Source organism: Macaca nemestrina, chromosome 9 (assembly GCF_043159975.1).
Source record: "Macaca nemestrina isolate mMacNem1 chromosome 9, mMacNem.hap1, whole genome shotgun sequence".
Classification (NCBI taxonomy): domain Eukaryota; kingdom Metazoa; phylum Chordata; class Mammalia; order Primates; family Cercopithecidae; genus Macaca; species Macaca nemestrina.
Window position 1 is genome coordinate 64,112,504 of NC_092133.1, and position 21,695 is coordinate 64,134,198.

At 38.7% G+C, this 21,695-nt stretch overlaps 2 protein-coding genes across 13 annotated transcripts in view; one reads left to right on the plus strand and one right to left on the minus strand.

Moving 5' to 3' along the window:
• Nucleotides 1–17,377, plus strand: part of LOC105466131 (sirtuin 1) — a 35,941-nt gene extending 18,564 nt beyond the window's left edge. The window contains exons 2-7 of one of the 2 annotated variants that reach the window (XM_024788031.2): nucleotides 4,481–4,605; nucleotides 5,098–5,245; nucleotides 6,661–6,740; nucleotides 7,902–8,088; nucleotides 11,191–11,748; nucleotides 15,306–17,377. In XM_024788031.2, coding sequence (XP_024643799.1) covers nucleotides 4,573–4,605; nucleotides 5,098–5,245; nucleotides 6,661–6,740; nucleotides 7,902–8,088; nucleotides 11,191–11,748; nucleotides 15,306–15,634 — 1,335 coding nt within the window. In that variant the 5' untranslated portion in view covers nucleotides 4,481–4,572 and the 3' untranslated portion in view covers nucleotides 15,635–17,377. The remainder of the gene's footprint in view (nucleotides 1–4,480; nucleotides 4,606–5,097; nucleotides 5,246–6,660; nucleotides 6,741–7,901; nucleotides 8,089–11,190; nucleotides 11,749–15,305) is intronic. The other variant, XM_011715116.3, reaches the window with a different exon arrangement.
• The window catches only part of LOC105466126 (HECT and RLD domain containing E3 ubiquitin protein ligase 4), a 153,895-nt gene continuing 149,415 nt past the window's right edge, over nucleotides 17,216–21,695 (minus strand). For all 11 annotated transcript variants that reach the window (XM_071069628.1, XM_011715102.2, XM_011715103.2 and 8 more), the window contains one exon: nucleotides 17,216–20,516. In XM_071069628.1, coding sequence (XP_070925729.1) covers nucleotides 20,308–20,516 — 209 coding nt within the window. In that variant the 3' untranslated portion in view covers nucleotides 17,216–20,307. The remainder of the gene's footprint in view (nucleotides 20,517–21,695) is intronic.

Genomic DNA, 21,695 nt, shown 5'->3' on the forward strand with positions numbered 1-21,695 from the left:
AGGTTAATACAAGGATTGGCATACTATGGCCTCAGTCCAAATGTGGCCCACTTCCTGTTTTTGTATAGCCTGTGAGCTAAGCATTAAGCATTAATTTATTACTTAACAAATAAAATTTATGTGGTATACAACATGATGTTTTGACGTGTGTATGTTATGGAATGGCTAACTCAAGCTAATATTCATTACTTCACATACTTTTTTTTGGTGGTGAGAACATTTAAAATCTCTTAATAATTTTCAGGTATACAATATGTTTTTTTGTTGTTGTTGTTCTTGTTTTTGTTTTGAGACAAAATCTCTCTCTCTTCCCCAGGCTGGAGTGCAGTGGTGCTATCTTGGCTCACTGCAACCTCCGCCTCCCAGGTACAAGTGATTCTCCTGCCTCAGCCTCCCAAGTAGCTGGGATTACAGGTGCCTGCCTCCATGCCCAGCTGATTTTTGTATTTTTAGTAGAGATGGGGTTTCACCGTGTTGACCAGGTTGGTCTTGAACCCCTGACCTCAGGTGATCCACCTGCCTTGGCCTCCCAAAGTGCTGGGATTACAGGCATGAGCTACCGTGTCCGGCCACAGTATGTTCTTAATTATAGTCAACAATAGATCTCCTGAACTTATTATTCCCAACGTCTTCCCAGTCCCACTTCCACCCCCTGCTAATGATTAATTTTAAATGACTGGGGAAAAAAATTGAAAGAACTGTTTCATGACACTTGAAAATTATATAAATTTCTCATGTCAGTGTTCATAAATACAAACTTTTATTAGAACATAGCCATACTCATTTATATATTGAAATGCAGTTGAATTTGTCATATGACCAATTTATTAGTATTGATTAAGATGTTGAGCAGTTTATTCAAGTGTGGTTTTGTGGAATGAAAGAGACAGGAGGGATTATGAGGACTCTTCTTACCAGGATTGATGTATTTCACTTTTTTTGACAGGAACATTTACGTTCTATTTTCTTAGCAACTCTACTTACTGCCTCCATCTGAACTATATATAGGAGGAGGTGGATATCAGCAAAGATTAACATCGGTAAATTTTGATGAATTCTTTAATTTAAAATTCTTATTTTTAAAGAGGAAATTTTGGCTGGGCACAGTGGCTCACACCTGTAATCCCAGCACTTTGGGAGGCCAAGGCAGGTGGATCACCTGAGGTCAGGAGTTTGAGACCAGCCTGACCAACATGGTGAAACCGTGTCTCTACTAAAAATAAACAAAATTAGCTGAGTGTGGTGGCGTGCACCTGTAGTGCCAGCTACTTGGGAGGCTGAGGTGGGAGAATTGCCTGAACCCAGGAGGCGGAGGTTGCGATGAGCCAAGATCGTGCCACTACACTCCATCCTGGGTGACTCTGTCTCAAAAAAAAAAAAAAAAAGGTGGGGGTGAATTTCGTTACGTTGTGTGAGCTGGAGTGTATTGCCCATCCATAGGCACGATCCTAGAGTACTACAGCTCTCTAACTCCCAGACTCGAGTGATTTTCCCTCATCTGTCTCCCCAGTAGCTGGAACTACAGGCCTGTGCCACTACGCCCAGCTTTCGTAGTTTTGAGGGACTGCATTTACACCTGTGCCTTTACTGGAGTCTTATTCATATTGCTAGAAATTTGGAGAAGAAGGAAAGGCATAATCTCTGGAGAAAAGCCATTTTTTCTGCAGATAGTTCTAAGCTTTAATTTTGACCACGTTGGTTGCCTATGGCCAATTCCTGGATTATTTACATGTTTCCAGACACAGCTATGTGAAAGCAGGGTTTATTTTTACAGTGTTTTGAGCCTTTGGTTCCAGTTCTGCTTCCATTCTTAGTCTATAAGGATCTGTATGGCAGCAACAGAATGGCCCAGCCCTCATGATTGGTTCCTTAAAAAGGCTTTAGGGGCCGGGCGCGGTGGCTCAAGCCTGTAATCCCAGCACTTTGGGAGGCCGAGACGGGCGGATCACGAGGTCAGGATATCGAGACCATCCTGGCTAACACAGTGAAACCCCGTCTCTACTAAAAATACAAAAACTTAGCCAGGCGAGGTGGCAGGCGCCTGTAGTCCCAGCTACTCGGGAGGCTGAGGCAGGAGAATGGCGTAAACCTGGGAGGCGGAGCTTGCAGTGAGCTGAGATCCGGCCACTGCACTCCAGCCTGGGCGACAGAGCGAGACTCCGTCTCAAAAAAAAAAAAAAAAAAAAAAAGGCTTTAGGATATTCAAACTGGGTGGCCTGTCTTGCTTGGAATAGGACTAAGCATGTCACACTTTCACTGTGGAAGAGTTAATCCATATTCTATCTGTAAGTTGTATCTCCAGTCATTTGGTTTTCAACAAGTGGTCCTATCTTAGGAGGAGTGGTTTATATTAGAACAGTCCTTCCAGAGTAATTTTTTTCATTATTTCAGATTCCTTTTAGTTTTTTTTGTTTGTTTTGTGTTTTTTAAAAGGCTCTCTCTGTCACCCAGGCTGGAGAGCAGTGACATGATCATAGCTCACTGGAACCTCTTCCTACCTGGGCTCAGGTTATCCTCCCACCTCAGCCTCCTGAGTTTCTGGGACTACAGGCATGAACCATGAGGCCCGGCTAATTTTTGTAATTTTTGTGTTTTTTGTAGAGTCAGGGTTTCGCCATGTTGCCCAGGCTGGTCTCGAACTCCTGGTCTCAAGTAACCTGCCCGCCTCAGCCTTCCAAACTGCTGGGATTAGAGGTGTGAGCCACTACACCTGTACTATTTCTTAGTTTGAACACTGTATTTAAATCTAATAATTCAGACATGGTCCATTTCATACGTGACAGAAAGTATGAGTCAGAGACCCAAATCATTCAGATTCTCACATACGTAAAATGTAGGGTTGGTCAGGCGTGGTGGCACACGCCTGTAATCCCAGCACTTTGGGAGGCCGAGGCAGGTGGATCACTTGAGGTCAGGAGTTGAAGACCAGCCTGACAAACATGGAGAAACCTCATCTCTACTAAAATACAATATTAGCCGGGGTGGTGGCACATGCCTGTAATCCCAACTATTCAGGAGGCTGAGGCAGGAGAATCACTTGAACCCGGGAGGCGAAGGTTGCGGTGAGCCGAGATTGTGCCATTGCACTCCATCTAGCCTGGGCAAAAAGAGCGCAACTCTGTCTCAAAAAAAAAAAAGGCTCATAAAATAAAAAATGTCCTTTATGATTTGTCTTAAAGGTAGTTAAATAGTTAATTTTAAGGGCTAACTTTGAACTGTTATAAGTGGGACATGGAGGGAAACAAGTGTAAGAGCTAAATCTAGTGTTCCATATTTGTTTGTTTCTCTTAACTCTACCCTTTAGGAAGGGTGGGGGTGGACGTGGATAAGGCACACAGTTAATTCAGGGAGGGTGGAGTCTTGGTACTTGCTCTTGTTCCCTGACCATGCTTTGGAGTTATTTTCTCTTTTTAATTCTGCATTTGGCGTGCTATTACCACTTGCTTACTACTATGGATCCTATTTTATCTGTTGTCTAGCATATTCTCATAGTGCCGAAAATACTCTAAAAGCTGTTTCCAGAAGGAGCTTTAATAAGACATTACAATGCTTAATCTCTCAAATGTAAATGTATTAGAACAAAGCATTCTGGGGAAGAAAACAGTGGTGGATTTAACACAAGTCACTTTTCCAAAACAATGGCTTTTGATTTTCTGTAAACATTGACTTTATTAAGCTTTTCCCTTGCTACTATATGCACTGTCCATTTCTTAAATTGGAAAGAGTTATTCATAAAATTTGTGATAAATATTTGAATGGCAATATTTTGGGATACTAGGTTTTTAGCAGCATGTGGACATGTATGTGATAGCTGTTACAGAATTCACTTAAGTTTTACTTAGAAGCCTGGGTAGTAGAACCTAGAAATTTCATTGGAGATTTTTTTTTTTTAATTTGAAATATTAAATAGGTAAAAAGTCATCCTTAATTGCTATTAAACTTTTTTGTATAATGTCAGAAGTGAAAGCTCCCCACATCTGCTTACAGCCTGTTTGTATCCTTCCTGACTTGGTTGATTAAATGGACATCTCTATATACATGTGCATATAATTTCAATTTTTGCTTAGTAACAAAAACAAAAGTTATACATACTGGTGACAAATTTGCTTTTTTCACGTATGTCATGAACCATTTTCTAGGGCAGTTCATCTAGATCGCCCTCATTCTTTTTAATGGCTACATATTCCACTATTATGGACGTACCATATTTATACAACCGGTTCCCTACTGATGGGCATACGGTTGTGTCTAGTTTTTTGCTAGCATTATGATAGATTAGAGCCTGTAATGAATGGTAAGGAAGTAAGTAGATGATAGCACTACTACTTTAAAGGAAAAAGTAGAGAAGAAACTTCCTTTGCCATAGTCACTTACTAAATGAAATTTAATAAAAACACTGTCAAAAGTTGGGAGGACCAAAATTGATACTTTCTCTCTGATCTTTTTGCCATGTGTATATCTGAATTCTTTGTTTTTAAAGAAGAAACAGCATTGAAGCATTATTTGGGGGGAAAAACACACACACAAAATCCAGCAACTCAGCATTCATGAGCAACTCTATACTATACCAGTATGTGCCTGTGCAGTGGAAGGAAAACAATTTTGGTAAGGATTAAAACTTTAGCTTTAAACTTCCAACAGGTTGATATTCTAATGAATGATAAATCAAAAAAATTTTAAAATATTCTTGTATTGACAGTGCTTTTTAAAAAATCACCCTACCTTGATACCTGTAATTTTAAAGTTTCCCATTTTTCTTTAAAGAAAAAAATCTGAATTTGCAGCCAACAAAAATTAGATATCCTAAGGTTGTGTTACTTCTGACTTTTATTAAAATATCAACATTTATTAGAGATGTTTATGGGCTGACTTTGTCTTTTTCTTCAAGGGGCCAAGTTCACTAATTGCTGAGTTTTATACATGACAGCAACAGTCCTTTTGTAGGTGTGTGTTGCATCCATCTAGATACTTTAAAATGCTCATCTATTTCATTTTTAAAATTGTATGTGGGGGATTATCGGTAGTTTTTTGTTAAACATATGACATCTGTAGTTTATTTCACTAATGTAAATTTTTTCTACCTTTTACTTGATATAGGAAATATATCCTGGACAATTCCAACCATCTCTCTGTCACAAATTCATAGCCTTGTCAGATAAGGAAGGAAAACTACTTCGCAACTATACCCAGAACATAGACACGCTGGAACAGGTTGCGGGAATCCAGAGGATAATTCAGTGTCATGGTTAGTAAACTTCAGAATGGTTTTCTGTAATTTATTTTAGTTTTATAGGAGGATTTTTCCTCTAAAGCAGACTGCCATTGAGAAGTGGAGATAAAGCATTATTTAATCATGTTATGTCGTTAATTATAGATAACCTCCGAAAAGTAGAAAAGTAGAAAACAAAAATAATAAAAACAGTTAATTATATAAAACCTCAAATATTAATTTGCTTTTGTTTTTTTTGTTTTTTTTTTTGTTTTTTTTTTTTTGAGACGGAGTCTCCCTCTGTCGCCCAGGCTGGATTGCAGTGGCCAGATCTCAGCTCACTGCAAGCTCCGCCTCCCGGGTTCCCGCCATTCTCCTGTCTCAGCCTCCCGAGTAGCTGGGACCACAGGCGCCCGCCACCTCGCCCGGCTAATTTTTTTTGTGTTTTTAGTAGAGACGGGGTTTCGCCGTGTTAGCCAGGATGGTCTCGATCTCCTGACCTTGTGATCCGCCCGTCTCGGCCTCCCAAAGTGCTGGGATTACAGGCTTGAGCCACCGCGCCCGGCCATTAATTTGCTTTTGATTTCAAAAGATGCTGCAGTTGCATGCATTCAATTATTTTAAATAATCTTTTCTGGCTGGGTGTGGTGACTCACGCCTGTAATCCTAGCACTTTGGGAAGCTGAAGCGGGCAGATCACATGAGGCCAGGAGTTCGAGAACAGCCTGGCCAACATGGTGAAACCCTGGCTCTACTAAAAATACAAAAATTAGCCGGGCATGGTGGCGTACCTGTTATCCCAGCCACTTAGGAGGCTGAGGCATGAGAATCACTTGAACTTGGGAGTTGGAGGTTGCAGTGAGCCAAGATTGCACCATTGCGCTCCAGCCTGGGAGACAGAGAGTGAGACTCTGTCCAAAAAAAAAAAAAAAAACTGATTACAAGAGTAATGTTAGCTATTAATGAAGAAATGTGACATCTTTAGTTTATGAAACTAAAAGAACTGGATAGTTGAGATGTACAGAATTCAGAGATTCAGAAATGTTTAATGTAAAACAAGTATGAACACGCCATTAGGTATCTAAAGTGTTTCTAAGAACTGCTGAACTAAGGTAATAGAATTGGAACTGTTCAACTCTGGAGGATTTTAGCTCTGCAGGAGCGAGTTGTTACAGTTTTGTTCAAAAGAGTAGCTTTAGAAGGCATCATTATTGTCTCAGCGATTGAGAATTGTGTTCATTCTGTGTATAAATAAATATATAAATTATTCATCCCCTAGATTCTCCTGTAGTGTATCACAAAATCTGCAGTGTGTTCTGAGGTTTAAAATCAAAGTTAAAAATCTTTAAACCCTGTTAACATTTCTGATGTCAAACTTTATAACATTCGTGGTGTGTTGAAGAAACAGAAATACTTCATTAATAAAGCACATATATGTTGGTTGTTTTTAGGTTCCTTTGCAACAGCATCTTGCCTGATTTGTAAATACAAAGTTGACTGTGAAGCTGTACGAGGAGATATTTTTAATCAGGTAATTTGTTTCCCGTATTTTAGGAATTGTGCATGTCTCTGAAGTATTTCTTCTTTTGCCTCAAAATCCTTTTTTTACCCTTAAAGGTATACGTGATACAGAAATATTCAGGAAGAAAATAGTAATTGGGAATTTTGGTAAAATATACAAGAACCTTTCAATACCTTATATAGAAAACAGCCCTATAAAGTCTGTTAAAATTATGAAATTGGCTTCTTAGTATCTAAGCCGAACATAAAACATCAGATCATAAGCAAGTTGTTGTTGTTGTAGTTTTTCTCCTTCCTTTCCCTTTTTGTGCCTGTCAGATTTGAACCTTAAATTAGTTGTGGTAATCTTTTAAAATTATTTCATACATGTTCATTGCCAAAAAATATAGGAAAATGTAGCAGAAAATAAAAATTATCCAGAAATATGTCCTGTGTGCTTAGCAATATATAGAGTTAATTATATTATTATGAAAGAGGAAGAATAGTATATTAAAATGGAATCATTGTTCGGGTGCAGTGGCTCATGCTTGTAATCCCAGCACTTTGGGAGGCTGAGGTGGGTGGATCATTTGAGGTCAGAAGTTCAAGACCAGCCTGGCCAACATGGCAAAACCCCGTCTCTCCTAAAAATACGAAAATTAGCCTGGCATGGTGGCATATGCCTTTAATCTCAGCTACTTGGGAGGCTGAGGCAGGAGAATCATTTGAACTCAGGAGGTGGAGGTTGTAGTGAGTTGAGATCATGCCACTGCACTCCAGCCTGGGCAACAGAATGAGACTCCATCTCAAATAAATAAAATGGAGTCATTTTGTTTTACAAATGTGTATTTTTCTTTTAAAGGATCAATTCCCATTTTGTGTATATACACACATTGTGTTTTTCCTCTTATATGATGGACTCTTCAATGTCAAGTGTTTTTCTATATAGATATTATAACAAGAGCATAGTATTTCACTGTTTCATAGTATGTTAATAAACTACCCATCATTGACGTTTAGATTGTTACCCAGTTGCTGTTTATCTATAGCTTTTCTGTTTTTTTTTTTTTTTTTTTTTTTTTTTTTTTTTATAATTCTGAAATGTATTCTTAGAGGTATGGAAATGTTGACTATTTCTAACTTGAGCTTACTGTTTGCTTCTCTGTCTCAACCAAAATCTGAAAATTCGTAGGTAGTTCCTCGATGTCCTAGGTGCCCAGCTGATGAACCGCTTGCTATCATGAAACCAGAGATTGTGTTTTTTGGTGAAAATTTACCAGAACAGTTTCATAGAGCCATGAAGTATGACAAAGATGAAGTTGACCTCCTCATTGTTATTGGGTCTTCCCTCAAAGTAAGACCGGTAGCACTAATTCCAAGTAAGTTGGTGATGGCTTTTGGAGATCATTTCTATATATAATGTCATGGGTTGTGGATCTGTATAATAGACCCTAACTCCAGTAATCTTACTCTGCTTCTGTTTGAAAGAGTGGTGAAGAGCTAATTTTCGAAATTGTTTGTTTATTTATTGAGATGGAGTTTCCCTCTTGTTGCCCAGGCTGGAGTGCGGTGGCGTGATCTCAGCTCACTGCAACCTCCGCCTCCTGGGTTCAAGCGATCCTCCTGCCTCAGCCTCCTGAGTAGCTGGGATTACAGTTGTCCACCAACATGCCTGGCTAACTTTTTATATTTTTAGTAGAGACCGGGTTTCGCCATGTTGGCCAGGCTGGTCTCGAACTCCTGAGCTCAGGTGATCCACCCGTCTTGGTGCCCCAAAGTGCTGGGATTACAGGCATGAGCCACCATGCCTGGCCAGAAATTGTTTATTTTTAGTAGAGATGAGGTCCTGTTGTGTTGCCCAGGCTGGATTTGAACTCCTGGGCTCAAGGATCCTCCTGCCTCAGCCCCTTGAGTAGCTAGGATTACAGGCACAAGCCTCCACATCTGGCTAAACTATTTTTTATGTGGCATTGTTGTTCATTGAGACTGGTGAATCTGACATTTTGATGGGGTGTGGAGGGTTGTCAAAACACAAGTAACGTTAGTGACTCATGCCTGTAATCTCAGCACTTTGGGAGGCCGAGGTGTGTGGATCCCTTGAGGGCAGCAGTTTGAGACCAGCCTGGCCAACATGGTGAAACCCTGTCTCTGCTAAAAATACAAAAATCAGTTGGGCGTGGTGGTGTGCGCATGTAGTTCCAGCTACGTGGGAGGCTGAGGTGTGAGAACCGCTTGAACCCAGGAGGCAGAGGTTGCAATGAGCCGAGATTGTGCCACTGCACTCCAGCCGGGGCGACAGAGTGGGACTCTGTCTCAAAAAATCAAAAACAAAAAAACCCACAAGTAATGCTAAACTCTACTTCTGATTTATGTGAAAAATTAAGACAAGGGTAAAGAGTGTAACTTAGACTTTTTGGTGGAATGTGTTTTTAATGTTAGCATCAATTAATTTATGAAATGGTCCTTAATCCTCATATTTTTTATTCTTAAGATTACAGTTGTTGATCTTTCAAATTTAATTGATTTCACATTTAATAAATTCAAATATATAGTTTGGTAGAAGGTAGAAGTGTAACGTACCATGTAAGATGGAATTTGGGGGCTCAAAATGATTGGTTCATTCTTGTTGTAATAATAGCCAAGTCATAATGGTGATATGTTGGTCTAGTTTACCCAAAAGGGTGTGTGTATAAAATGTTCACATAAAATTTAAATCCCTGTTACTCTCAGGAACATTTCTTTGTCATATGTATTCTCATACTGTTCTCTCCTCTAGTTTAGAATCAGAGGAGGAGGAGGAGGAGGAGAGAGAGATTTCAGTTGCATCAGATGTATCCTTTCACAAGTGAGAGAAAGAGGAGAGGAAACAATATTAAATTCCTAGCCAGAGAATTTAATTAGACCCCACATCAGCAGTCAAGGCAGCCAGAGTAAACAGTTGAAGGAAACATGGAGTCAAGCTTTTCAATTTTGTGTCTATCCCATATCTTGTGGCTTTAGCAGTTAATTCAGTCTTACCTAATTAGCTGTGAAATTCTGTTAAAGTAGAATACAAGACAATTTGCAATTAAATGAAACATGAAAATGTAATATACAAGTCCCTTTGTTCTTGAGTTACTCTTTTTAAAGCAAATTCAGAGGCACTCTGCTTAAAAGCTTTTTTTATTTTTATTTTTAAGAGATGGGTGTCTTGCTGTAGCTCAGGCTAGAGTGCAGTGGTGCAGTTATAGCTCACTGCAGCCTTGAACTCCTGGGGACAAGCAATCCGTCCACTTCAGCTTCCCGAGTAGTTAGGACCACACACGCACACCATGCTTGGCTAATGAAAAAAAATTTTTTTTTGTAGAAACGGGATTCACTTTGTTGTCCAGGCTGGTCATAAACTCCTGGCCTCAAGTGATCCTTCCTCCTCTGCCTCTCAAAGCATTAGGATTACAGGCATGAGCTACCACGCCCCGTTTTTTATTTCGAAAGCTTTCTGTGGGATAGTATGGTGTGTTGCAAAGATAATTAAAAAAAGAAACAGGTTTACAATAGTGTAGAATTTATTTGTATGACTTTTTTCCTTCCGTCCCCTCCCCCCCACTCCCTTCCTCCCTTCCTTCCATCTTTCCATCATTCCATCCTTCCTCCTTCTGTTTGTCCTTCCTTTCTTCTGTATGTCCGTCCTTCTGTCCATTCGTCCTTCCTTCCCATCAGTCCATCCTTCTGTCCGTCCTTCCTTCCTCCCATCCTCCCTCCCATCCTTCCATCCTCCCTCCCATCCTTCCATCCTCCCTCCCATCCTTCCTCCCGTCCTCCTTGTCTCCCTCGTTGCCCAGGCTGGAGTGCAATGGCATGATCTTGGCTCACTGCAGTCTCTTCCTCACTACAGTCTCTGCCTCCTGGATTCAAGCATTTTTCCTCCCAAGAAGCTGGGATTAGAGGCATGCGCCACCACACACCCGGCTAATAGTAGAGACGGGGTTTCACCATGTTGGTCAGGTTGGTCTTGAACTCCTGACCTCAGGTGATCCGCCTGCCTCGGCCATCCAAAGTGCTGGGATTACAGGTGTCAGCCACCGCACCCGGCTCACCTTCTTTATATCAGGAGCTACTTAAGTAGAACATTTATGTGCCAAGAACTCTTCTATGCACTTGACTTATTAACTCATTTAATCTTCACAGTCTTGTGGAAAAGTACTATTATCCCCATTCTACAGACAAGGAAATTTGAGGTTCAGAGTGGGAAAGTCTGGGAATATTGCTCAGGGGTAACCAGGTGACAGGAGCAGAACCTGAACGTTTTATAAAAGACATTTAACTGCCCATCTGCTTGCTTGATGAAATGTAATGGCTTGGTTAAGTATTTAGTGCATGGGTTTTTTTTGGAAATTTGGAGCTCAAGCCCTTGTTGGATTTTTGTGTAATGTATCTGTTGTGGTTTTATTAGCTTACTTCTTCCTCCCTTTTTCTAACTTTTATTTTTCACCCTATTTTAGGTTCCATACCCCATGAAGTGCCTCAGATATTAATTAATAGAGAACCTTTGCCTCATCTGCATTTTGATGTAGAGCTTCTTGGAGACTGTGATGTCATAATTAATGAATTGTGTCATAGGTTAGGTGGTGAATATGCCAAACTTTGCTGTAACCCTGTAAAGCTTTCAGAAATTACTGAAAAACCCCCACGAACACAAAAAGAATTGGCTTATTTGTCAGACTTGCCACCCACACCTCTTCATATTTCAGAAGACTCAAGTTCACCAGAAAGAACTTCACCACCAGATTCTTCAGTGATTGTCACACTTTTAGACCAAGCAGCTAAGAGTAATGATGATTTAGATGTGTCTGAATCAAAAGGTCGTATGGAAGAAAAACCACAGGAAGTACAGACTTCTAGGAATGTTGAAAGTATTGCTGAACACATGGGAAATCCGGATTTGAAGAATGTTGGTTCCAGTACTGGGGAGAAAAATGAAAGAACCTCAGTGGCTGGAACAGTGAGAAAATGCTGGCCTAGTAGAGTGGCAAAGGAGCAGATTAGTAAGCGGCTTGATGGTAAGAAAGGCAATGGAACCATTTTGAAAGTATAGTTGTCATAACAATATTTCCAAAAAATTAGCTATTTCGGCAGGTTAATCGATAGGGTAGCTTTATGTAGTTGATTCTGTTTAGAGAAACTGTACAGTTCGTAATCAGAAAGGTAAATCTTCTGGTATCCTTCATAATACAGAGAAGGAAGTGTTTAATAGTGCTCTGTATGTTTTCTCTAGGGGATGGAAAAATAATGGGTTATTAGCTGGCGGAAACAATGACAGATTTGGGTGCTTATTGTGGGTTAGCTGCTTTACATATGTTACATGATTTTAATCTTCTGAGGTAGAATCTATTACTTTCTTCTGCAGGTGGGAAAACTCAGGACCATAGAGGTTAAATACCTCATGCACGGTAAATACTAAGAAGTGAAAGAACCAGATTAAAATTCCAGTCTATTTGTGCTTAGAGCCTGCCCCCTTAACTACTATGCAGTGTTGTCTGAGATTTAGAACACATCTGTGTTTCCTCTGAGGACTTGGAAAGAATCCGTGATTCTTCTCCACTGAATATAGGAATAGTTTCTACCCTGTTTAGAACATGCATAGTCTTTATCAATCAGTGTTAATTGACATAGGTGAAATCACTTTCTACTGTTCGGAAGCTGATGTTTTAAGTCCGAGTAGTCTGGTCGAAATTCCTAACTTAATGTTAGAAAAATACTGTTAAAAAAAAAAAAAAAACCACTGTAACTTAGCTATAATTTAGAACTCTTAAGTCTCATTCCATTTACCATACTTGGTGAAAACTGACAAATTTTAGACAACTGTATTTGAGTATTCCAGTCATTTGCTGTAAATACATTGTAGTTCAGTTGAATAAACCTTTGGCCTTTTTCATATTAGGCACTGTGGTAAGTTCTAGAGACACAGTGATTAATGTTGTATGTAATTATAAATGTGGGTGTTACTCATTAATACTTTGGTATAGGTGCTGCTGAAGAACAAAGTAGTATTGTTTTGAACAAAACATCACCCAAAAGGTAGTTTGGTTTTTTTTGGGTTTTTTTTTTTTTTTTTTTTTTGGTGATGGAGTCTCACTCTTGCCCAGGCTGGAGTGCAGTGGCACAATGTCAGTTCACTGCAACCTCCGCCTCCCAGGTTCAAGTGATTCTTCTGCCTCAGCCTCCTGAGTAGCTGAGATTACAGGCGTGCGCCACCATGCCTGGGTGATTTTTGTATTTTTAGTAGAGACAGGGTTTTGCCATGTTGGTAAGTCTAGTCTCAATCTCCTGACCTTGTGATCCACCCGCCTCGGCCTCCAGAAGTGCTGGAATTACAGGTGTGAGCCACCATGCCCAGCCCCAAAAGGTAGATTGTACTTGGAGATTAGATTATACAAGGCTTTCTAAGGAGCAAAATATTTAACAATAGGTAGGGATTTAAAAAGAGCAGATGTGTTCCCAGGGGAAACTAGAAAAAGCATAGAGGGATGCTTATGTTTGCAAATCGTGGCAGAAGTCAGAAAGTAGAAGAATTGCTACTGACTTAGGTAATATACAGTCGTCTCTATCATATACAAAGTCTACCTGTGCACTAAGACTTGCACTGGGAACTTTTCTTGAATGTCATTTTGGCAGATGTGTCAAACGCATAAATCTCTTTTCCCAGGAAACAGAGTTAACCTGGAGCAGTCATTTTTATTTTTTTACATTTTTATTTATTTATTTTTTGAGACGGAGTTTTGCTTTTGCTGTCCAGGCTGAAGTACAATGGCGTGATCTCGGCTCACGGCAACCTCCGCCTCCCAGGTTCCAGCGATTCTCCTGCCTCAGCCTCCCCAGTAGCTGTAGCTGAGACCACAGGCGCGTGCCCTCATGCTCAGCTAATTTTTTTTTTTTTTTTTTTTTAGTTTTTGTAGAGACAAGTTCTTGCCACATGGCCCAGACTGATCTTGAACTCCTGGGCTCAAGCAGTCTGCCTGCCTTGGCCTCCCAAAGTGTAGGGATTACAGGTGTGAGCCACTGTGCCCTGCCTGTGGTGTCTTAGGAAACTGATGAGTACTATGTATCTGTTGTAATAGAGGGAAATAAGTGGTTTTCACAGTGATTTGTAGTGGACTGTGAAATAAATTTCAGGGATTCAGGTCAGAATTGTCACACAGGTTGTAGTCAGGGTGAGAACTGGGTCATGATGCAGTATAAAAAAGTTTGAGAGCCACTTTGGAGAGAACTTTAGGTTTGCCACCTACCAGTGTGGTAACCAGGCTTTTGTGAATTAGTCTGGGATACGGTACAATAAATATTACATTTATTATGTGTGAAAAGAGATGTTAAGTTAGGGACATACTGTGAATTCAAGGGTAGAAAACTTTTCCATCAGTTTTTAGGGATCCTACTCTTTCACTTAAACCCCAAATGGCCAAGCTAGGATTGATTTGGTGTGCTCTAGAAAGAACTTTATTGGTATTCATGGATTCAGATTACATCTTACAGGACTTCAAAAGCATCTTAGACTGTATGTGTATATACACACACATTCTGAATCAGTAGGTGGCTCATGGGGCCTGAGATCTCGAGTGAATCTAAATTTAGATTCACAGGTGATACTGTAGATTCAGTGTCTACAGACTACACTATGAATTTGTGGTGATTACATTATTGACAATATTTTAGGTTTAAAATCAGAAAAAAGTTAAATGAAAATAGTTAATGAAGATGCTTTAAAAGCCTGTGTGCTTTAGAGAAGTTGCTTAATGAACACAAATTGGGTATCTAATGTAGGCTGGGCTGGATACTTCATTTTCATCAAATCTTTTTAAAATAATTGGTGAAATAACCTTTATTTATTTATTTTTTTTTTGAGACGGAGTCTCACTCTGTAGCCCAGGCTGGAGTGCAGTGGCCGGATCTCAGCTCACTGCAAGCTCCGCCTCCCGGGTTCACGCCATTCTCCGGCCTCAGCCTCCCAAGTAGCTGGGACTACAGGTGCCCGCCACCTCGCCCGGCTAGTTTTTTGTATTTCTTAGTAGAGACGGGGTTTCACCGTGTTAGCCAGGATGGTCTCCATCTCCTGACCTCGTGATCCACCCGTCTCGGCCTCCCAAAGTGCTGGGATTACAGGCTTGAGCCACCGTGCCCGGCCGAAATAACCTTTATTGAATATGGTTCTCTACATTTTTCACACTTCCCTCCTTCATAGGGTTGTGAAAATTTATTTCATTCTCTAGATGAGGAAATTGAGGCACAGAGGTACACTTACAAATTTGCAAAGATATAATAAATGGCAGAACTAAGATTTGAACCCAGGACTAAGTGTATTGCTTGTATTTAATTTTTAAGAGACAGGCCATCACTGTGTTGCCTAGGCTGGCCCTTGAACTCCTGGGCTCAAGCAGTCCACCCGCCTCATCCTCCTGAGTAGCTGGAACTGCAGGCACATCATGGCCTCCCAGTTGTTTTTAAACACTAATGGTAGTCTTTCATAAGGACACTTATAAAAGGCAGAGCTGGTACCCACACTTCATTCCAGACTGCTCAGACTTAGAAAACTGAAAGTAACGTTTTCATCATTATATTTCAGGTAATCAGTATCTGTTTTTGCCACCAAATCGTTACATTTTCCATGGCGCTGAGGTATATTCAGACTCTGAAGATGACGTCTTGTCCTCTAGTTCTTGTGGCAGTAACAGTGATAGTGGGACATGCCAGAGTCCAAGTTTAGAAGAACCCATGGAGGATGAAAGTGAAATTGAAGAATTCTACAATGGCTTAGAAGATGAGCCTGATATTCCAGAGAGAGCTGGAGGAGCTGGATTTGGGACTGATGGAGATGATCAAGAGGCAATTAATGAAGCTATATCTATGAAACAGGAAGTAACAGACATGAACTATCCATCAAACAAATCATAGTGTAATAATTGTGCAGGTACAGGAATTGTTCCACCAGCATTAGGAACTTTAGCATGTCAAAATGAATGTTTACTTGTGAACTCTATAGAGCAAGGAAACCAGAAAGGTAATATTTATAGATTGGTAAAATAGATTGTTTTTCATGGATAATTTTTAACTTCATTATTTCTGTACTTGTACAAATTCAACACTAACTTTTTTTTTTTTTTAAAAAAAAGGTACTAAGTATCTTTAATCAGCTGTTGGTCAAGACTAACTTTCTTTTAAAGATTCATTTGTATGATAAATTCATATGTATATATAATTTTTGTTTTTGTCTAGTGAGTTTCAACATTTTTAAAGTTTTCAAAAAGCCATCGGAATGTTAAATTAATGTAAAGGGAACAGCTTATCTAGACCAAAGAATGGTATTTTCACTTTTCTTTGTAACATTGAATGGTTTGAAGTACTCAAAATCTGTTAACTCTAAACTTTTGATTCTTTAACACAATTACTTATTTTTAAACACTGGCATTTTCCAAAACTTGTGGCAGCTAACTTTTTAAAATCTCAAATGACATGCAATGTGAGTAGAAGGAAGTCGACAATAGGTGGGAGGGCACTCGGTTGTCTTTACTTTTAAAAGTAATACTTGGTGCTAAGAATTTCAGGATTATTGTATTTATGTTCAAATGAAGATGGCTTTTGTACTTCCTGTGGACATGTAGTAATGTCTATATTGGCTCATAAAACTAACCTGAAAAACAAATAAATGCTTTGGAAATGTTTCAGTTGCTTTAGAAACAATAGTGCCTGCCTGGATCCCCTTAGTTTTGAAATATTTGCCATTGTTGTTTAAATACCTATCACTGTGGTAGAGCTTGCATTGATCTTTTCCACAAGTATTAAACTGCCAAAATGTGAATATGCAAAGCCTTTCCGAATCTATAATAATGGTACTTCTACTGGGGAGAGTGTAATATTTTGGACTGCTGTTTTCCATTAATGAGGAGAGCAACAGGCCCCTGATTACAGTTCCAAAGTAATAAGATGTTAATTATAACTCAGCCAGAAAGTACATGTCTCCTTCCATTGGGAGGATTTGGTGTTAAATACCAAACTGCTAGCCTAGTATTATGGAGATGAACATGATGTAACTTGTAATAGCAGAATAGTTAATGAATGAAACTAGTTCTTATAATTTATCTTTATTTAAAAGCTTAGCCTGCCTTAAAACTAGAGATCAACTTTCTCAGCTGCAAAAGCTTCTAGTCTTTCAAGAAGTTCATACTTTATGAAATTGCACCGTAAGCATTTATTTTTCAGACCATTTTTGAACATTACTCCCAAATTAATAAAGTATTCCTCTGTTGCTTTAGTATTTATTACAATAAAAAGGGTTTGAAATATAGCTGTTCTTTATGCATAAAATACCCAGCTAGGACCATTACTGCCAGAGAAAAAAAATCGTATTTGAATGGCCATTTCCCTACTTAAAAGATGTCTGAATCTGAATTTATTTGGCTACACTAAAGAATGCAGTATATTTAGTTTTCCATTTGCATGATGTGTTTGTGCTATAGATAATATTTTAAATTGAAAAGTTTGTTTTAAATTATTTTTACAGTGAAGACTGTTTTCAGCTCTTTTTATATTGTACATAGTCTTTTATGTAATCTACTGGCATATGTTTTGTAGACTGTTTAATGACTGGATATCTTCCTTCAACTTTTGAAATACAAAACCAGTGTTTTTTTACTTGTACACTGTTTTAAAGTCTATTAAAACTGTCATTTGACTTTTTTCTGTTAACTTACATTGTTTAAGGTATATAATTTTTAAATCTTGCAGAATTTGTACAGCTTCGAATGCTATAGTATTAGATGCTTTCTTTCTCATACTACATTTCTTCATTCAGTTTATTATATTAGTCTCACCAGACCAGTACTTGCAAACACTGATGGTGCTGATCGTAGCAGGTGATGCATCACCACCAAGCATTTCAGAACTATTTCAACCATTTTAGGCTAGAGGCCTGAGCAAGTAAAACGTGGGGAAAAGGCAGGGCAGGGCCTAAGAAGGATGTGACAATGTCCTATGATAAAGGACCAGAAGTTTGGGATTCGAGAGAGAACAGGAAGTGGTGGATAGTGAAAATCCATGTGATACAAAGGCTGGGTTAACTGAAAATCTGTTCTTGGATGCCAGGTCTTTTAAGTCCAAAGACTACAGACGACATTTGGTATCAACTTTTTGAGGCTGACCTGAGAACCTACTTATTTTGAGGGAGAAAGTACTCTTGAAGAGGCCAGCAGTGTTCCCCTTAAAATGTATGTGTAACTTGGTCAGGTGCTGTGGCTCACACCTGAAATCCCAGCACTCTGGGAGGCCTAGGTGGGCAGATCACCTGAGGTCAGGAGTTTGAGACCAGCCCGGCCAACATGGTGAAATCCCGCCACTATGCCCGGCTAATTTTTTTGTATTTTTAGTAGAGATGGGGTTTCACCGTGTTAGCCAGGCTGGTCTCGAACTCCTAGACTCAAGCCATCTGCCCGCCTCAAGTCTTCCAAGTGCTGGGATTACAGGTGTGAGCCACCACGTCCAGCCTGCATTCTGGTTTTTATTTCCTTTTAATTGAAAGGAATGTCTTGGTTCTGCTGTCTTAATCATCCTGAACAATGGCTACTAGCTTGAATGACTTAAGACAGGAGAGCTACAAACACACTATATATTTGTACCTTACAAATAGATGTGTGGAGGCCAAATACTTAAGTATTTAGCCAACTCAATAATCAAAGTCCCTACAATTTAGCAAATGATCTGCAGCTTTGCTGCTCTTATCTACAAAGCTCGGGACTTTTCTTGTTTTTTAAAAGTAAATGGCAATTTCAGAAATCTTCAATGGTATTTTAACTTTCCACCATGAATCTCCTTGCTGTTAATTAATACACTGTATCATAGTCTAGAGTAACAGGGAGGAAGTGTCCCCAAATTAAGCTTTGTACAATGTGCTCCCGGATGAGATGCTATTCTCTTGTTACAGTATTTGTTCATGGAACTATTAATCCAAAGTGCCTGCTATTTCACAGATCGGCTTCATAATATACAAAGGTTACTACTATTGAGAAACAGCATCTGACATGTTTTTGATTCAAAGAATTACTACCTCAAGGAGTGGACGAACAGGGAATATGGTATAATATCAGGTACGTGGAGACATTCTCATGGGGAAGAATGCCACTACTTTGAGGAAAAGTACCTTAGGTGAGAACATTGTTTTAGTGCTTCTATCTATAGAAGAGTTCCATGGTTCGCCAATAGTTTCTTAAGTTGACCTACTGAAAAGTACAGGTCCACAACCCCTCATCCAACCCCTTGGGCTTATTTGCATTTTGGAATTACGAATTTTAAAGAATTTTTTAAAGCACCCACAGGGGTCATAGTCTTATTTAGTGAATACCATAAATAGCTTCAACAATTCAGATCAGGTTTTTCTGCAAAGTGAGAGATGACAATATTTTCAGTTTTTTTAGATTTTAGAATTACAGGTTAAGAGACTGCGGACCTCTATAAATTCGTATGGGAATAGAAAGCAATCTGAAATTTAAGAGACCTTCCCTGAGCCATCCCTCTTTTTGAAAAATTTTGACTCTTATATGAGAACCACTGAAAGTTTAAATATTAAAACAATAAATCTTTATTAAACAGTTTTCACGGCATTTTAAAATAAATTTAAAAAATAAATATTTGCATTCTAGCAGAAAGTCACAGGTATTGCATCAACTCACTTTTACAATTTAATGGCATGAGATAACTAAGCATCAGCACCATAAAACCGTTAAGATTTGTTTCTTAAATTCAAGGAAATAGCTCTAAAGCCCTGCAGCATCAATACTTTTGAAAGCTATAACCCAGTGATTGGTGCTCATAGTAGCTAATGTTTCTTTCTATTACTGGCAACTGTGGAGACAGAGTTCTTCCAGTACTAAATATTAATAAGTTCTCTGATCAACAATCCCCCATCTATCAGCATGTCATGTCAGGATTCACAAAAGAGAGAAGAACTGCAGGTTATGTAGTATATTCCCTATTTGTGATTTAGGTTTGCACAAAGACATTCTAGCAAAAAAAAGATCGTGTTTCCACCATGCTACCTTTTTTTTCTTTTTATAGAGTTTCAGAGTAAGATTTAAATCATAATTTTTAACCTCAAAGTCTGCTCAAGTTCAATTACAACCATAGAAACTGTACTGGTATCAGAACATAACTATTTTATTACAAAACTTAACATTATTTACAAAATGAAAAAATAATGAAATGACTATTGCAGGCCAAAGTTAAAGGTTTTTCACTCAATGATTGAAGAAAAATTAAGCAATATTTCCATGCACTCACACCAGATCATTTCTGAAATATGCAAACTCTTAAAACTCATGTTAGTAGAACTTTAATGTATTCACAATACTTGTTATGTTTATTGGAAGATGGTCAAAAAAATCCATGGTTCTGTACAATAATATTAACAGTTTGTTCATTTTCCTTTAATGTTTTGACTTCCATGAACACTCGTAGATTGAACATTCTGCAAGTAAGAATTATAATAGTACCTCTGTCACCTTGCTGAATTCATCACCACAAGAAAAACACAAATAGTTTAATGCTTTTGCACTAAACTGAATAGTTGAACTCCAAAGTTATATTAAACTGAAGCCTTCATTGTGATCAATAGCTTGGATCAGTTTAGAGCGTAGAGTTTCTTTATCTGTATATTTTGGAAGATCCAGAAGATTAAAACAAGTATGGGAAACTGGGAGATATTCCTCACCACCTCCTGTTGACTGGATGACTAGTTTCAGACTCTTCATACCAAGAATAGGAATGCGATCACTACCTGTCAAAAATACTGCCAAGAAAGAAACCATTCAGTCAACCACTTCAAAACAAAAAGTAGCAAGTCATATTTTGTACAGTCACTACAGCAGAGCTTCACATTAACATCTGCTCTAATGTGTTAACTTACTCCCTAATTTGTGGAAGACAAGTTTTTTGAGACACATTCTAATTGCTCATTCACAATATTTTTTCTTTAAAAGTATAATCTTAATACTGGCACAAAGGAAGTGCTTAATACATGTTTGATAAGTATTGTCATTGCCAAAACATTTTGAGAGCCCTTTTTTGGAAAAAGCCATTTAGAACTAGTTGACAAACCAAATAAAAATGCAGTTTTGATTATGATTTCTTTTTCTATTTGCTTCATTTCTGTTTTATTTTTTTTTTTTTAATCAGAAATTTATAATGGGCAGCCAAAATTCAAATCATTTTTTTTTTTTGAGACGAGCCTTGCTCAGTTGCCTAGGCTGGAGTGCAGCCTCGACTGCCTGGGCTCGAGCAATCCTCTCACCTCGGCTTCTGGAGTAGCTGGGAGCATAGGTGCGTGTCACCAAGCCCAGGGCTAATTTTTGTAGAGATGAGGTTTTGCCATGTTGCCCAGGCTCAAAACACTCTTAAAGAGTAGTGATTTCTCATCCTTATGACATGCAGAAGAATTTGACCAAGATTCTCGGAGAGATTGCTAAAACATTCTTGGCAACAGCAGGAGTATCAAAGGAAATGTCACTGATTTGGACACATAAATTCTGACAACTTTAAAAATAAGCCAAATTTCAATTAGAATACAGACTTTAACAGAAGAAAGATACTCAGGCATCAGTTATAAATGAGGGAACTAAAGCCTGAAAAAGCTTTATTTTATATAGAAATTGCCAAAGTTTTAGTCTTGAAGCAAAAAGAAAATGAAGACCAAACAGAGAAAAGAGCAATACAGTTGGCCCTCCATATCTGTGAATTGTGTATCCATGGATTCAACCAACTGCAAATGGAAAATATTTTCAAAAACTGGCTGCTTGTGACTGCACTGAGTATGTCAACTTTTTTCCTTCACACTGGTCCCTCAACAATACAGTATAACAACTATTTACATAGCATTTACTTTGTATGAGGTATTAATACAGGTATATTCATGTGTCAATGAGGAGGATATGTTCTGGGAAATGCATCATTAGGCGATTTCATTGTGTAA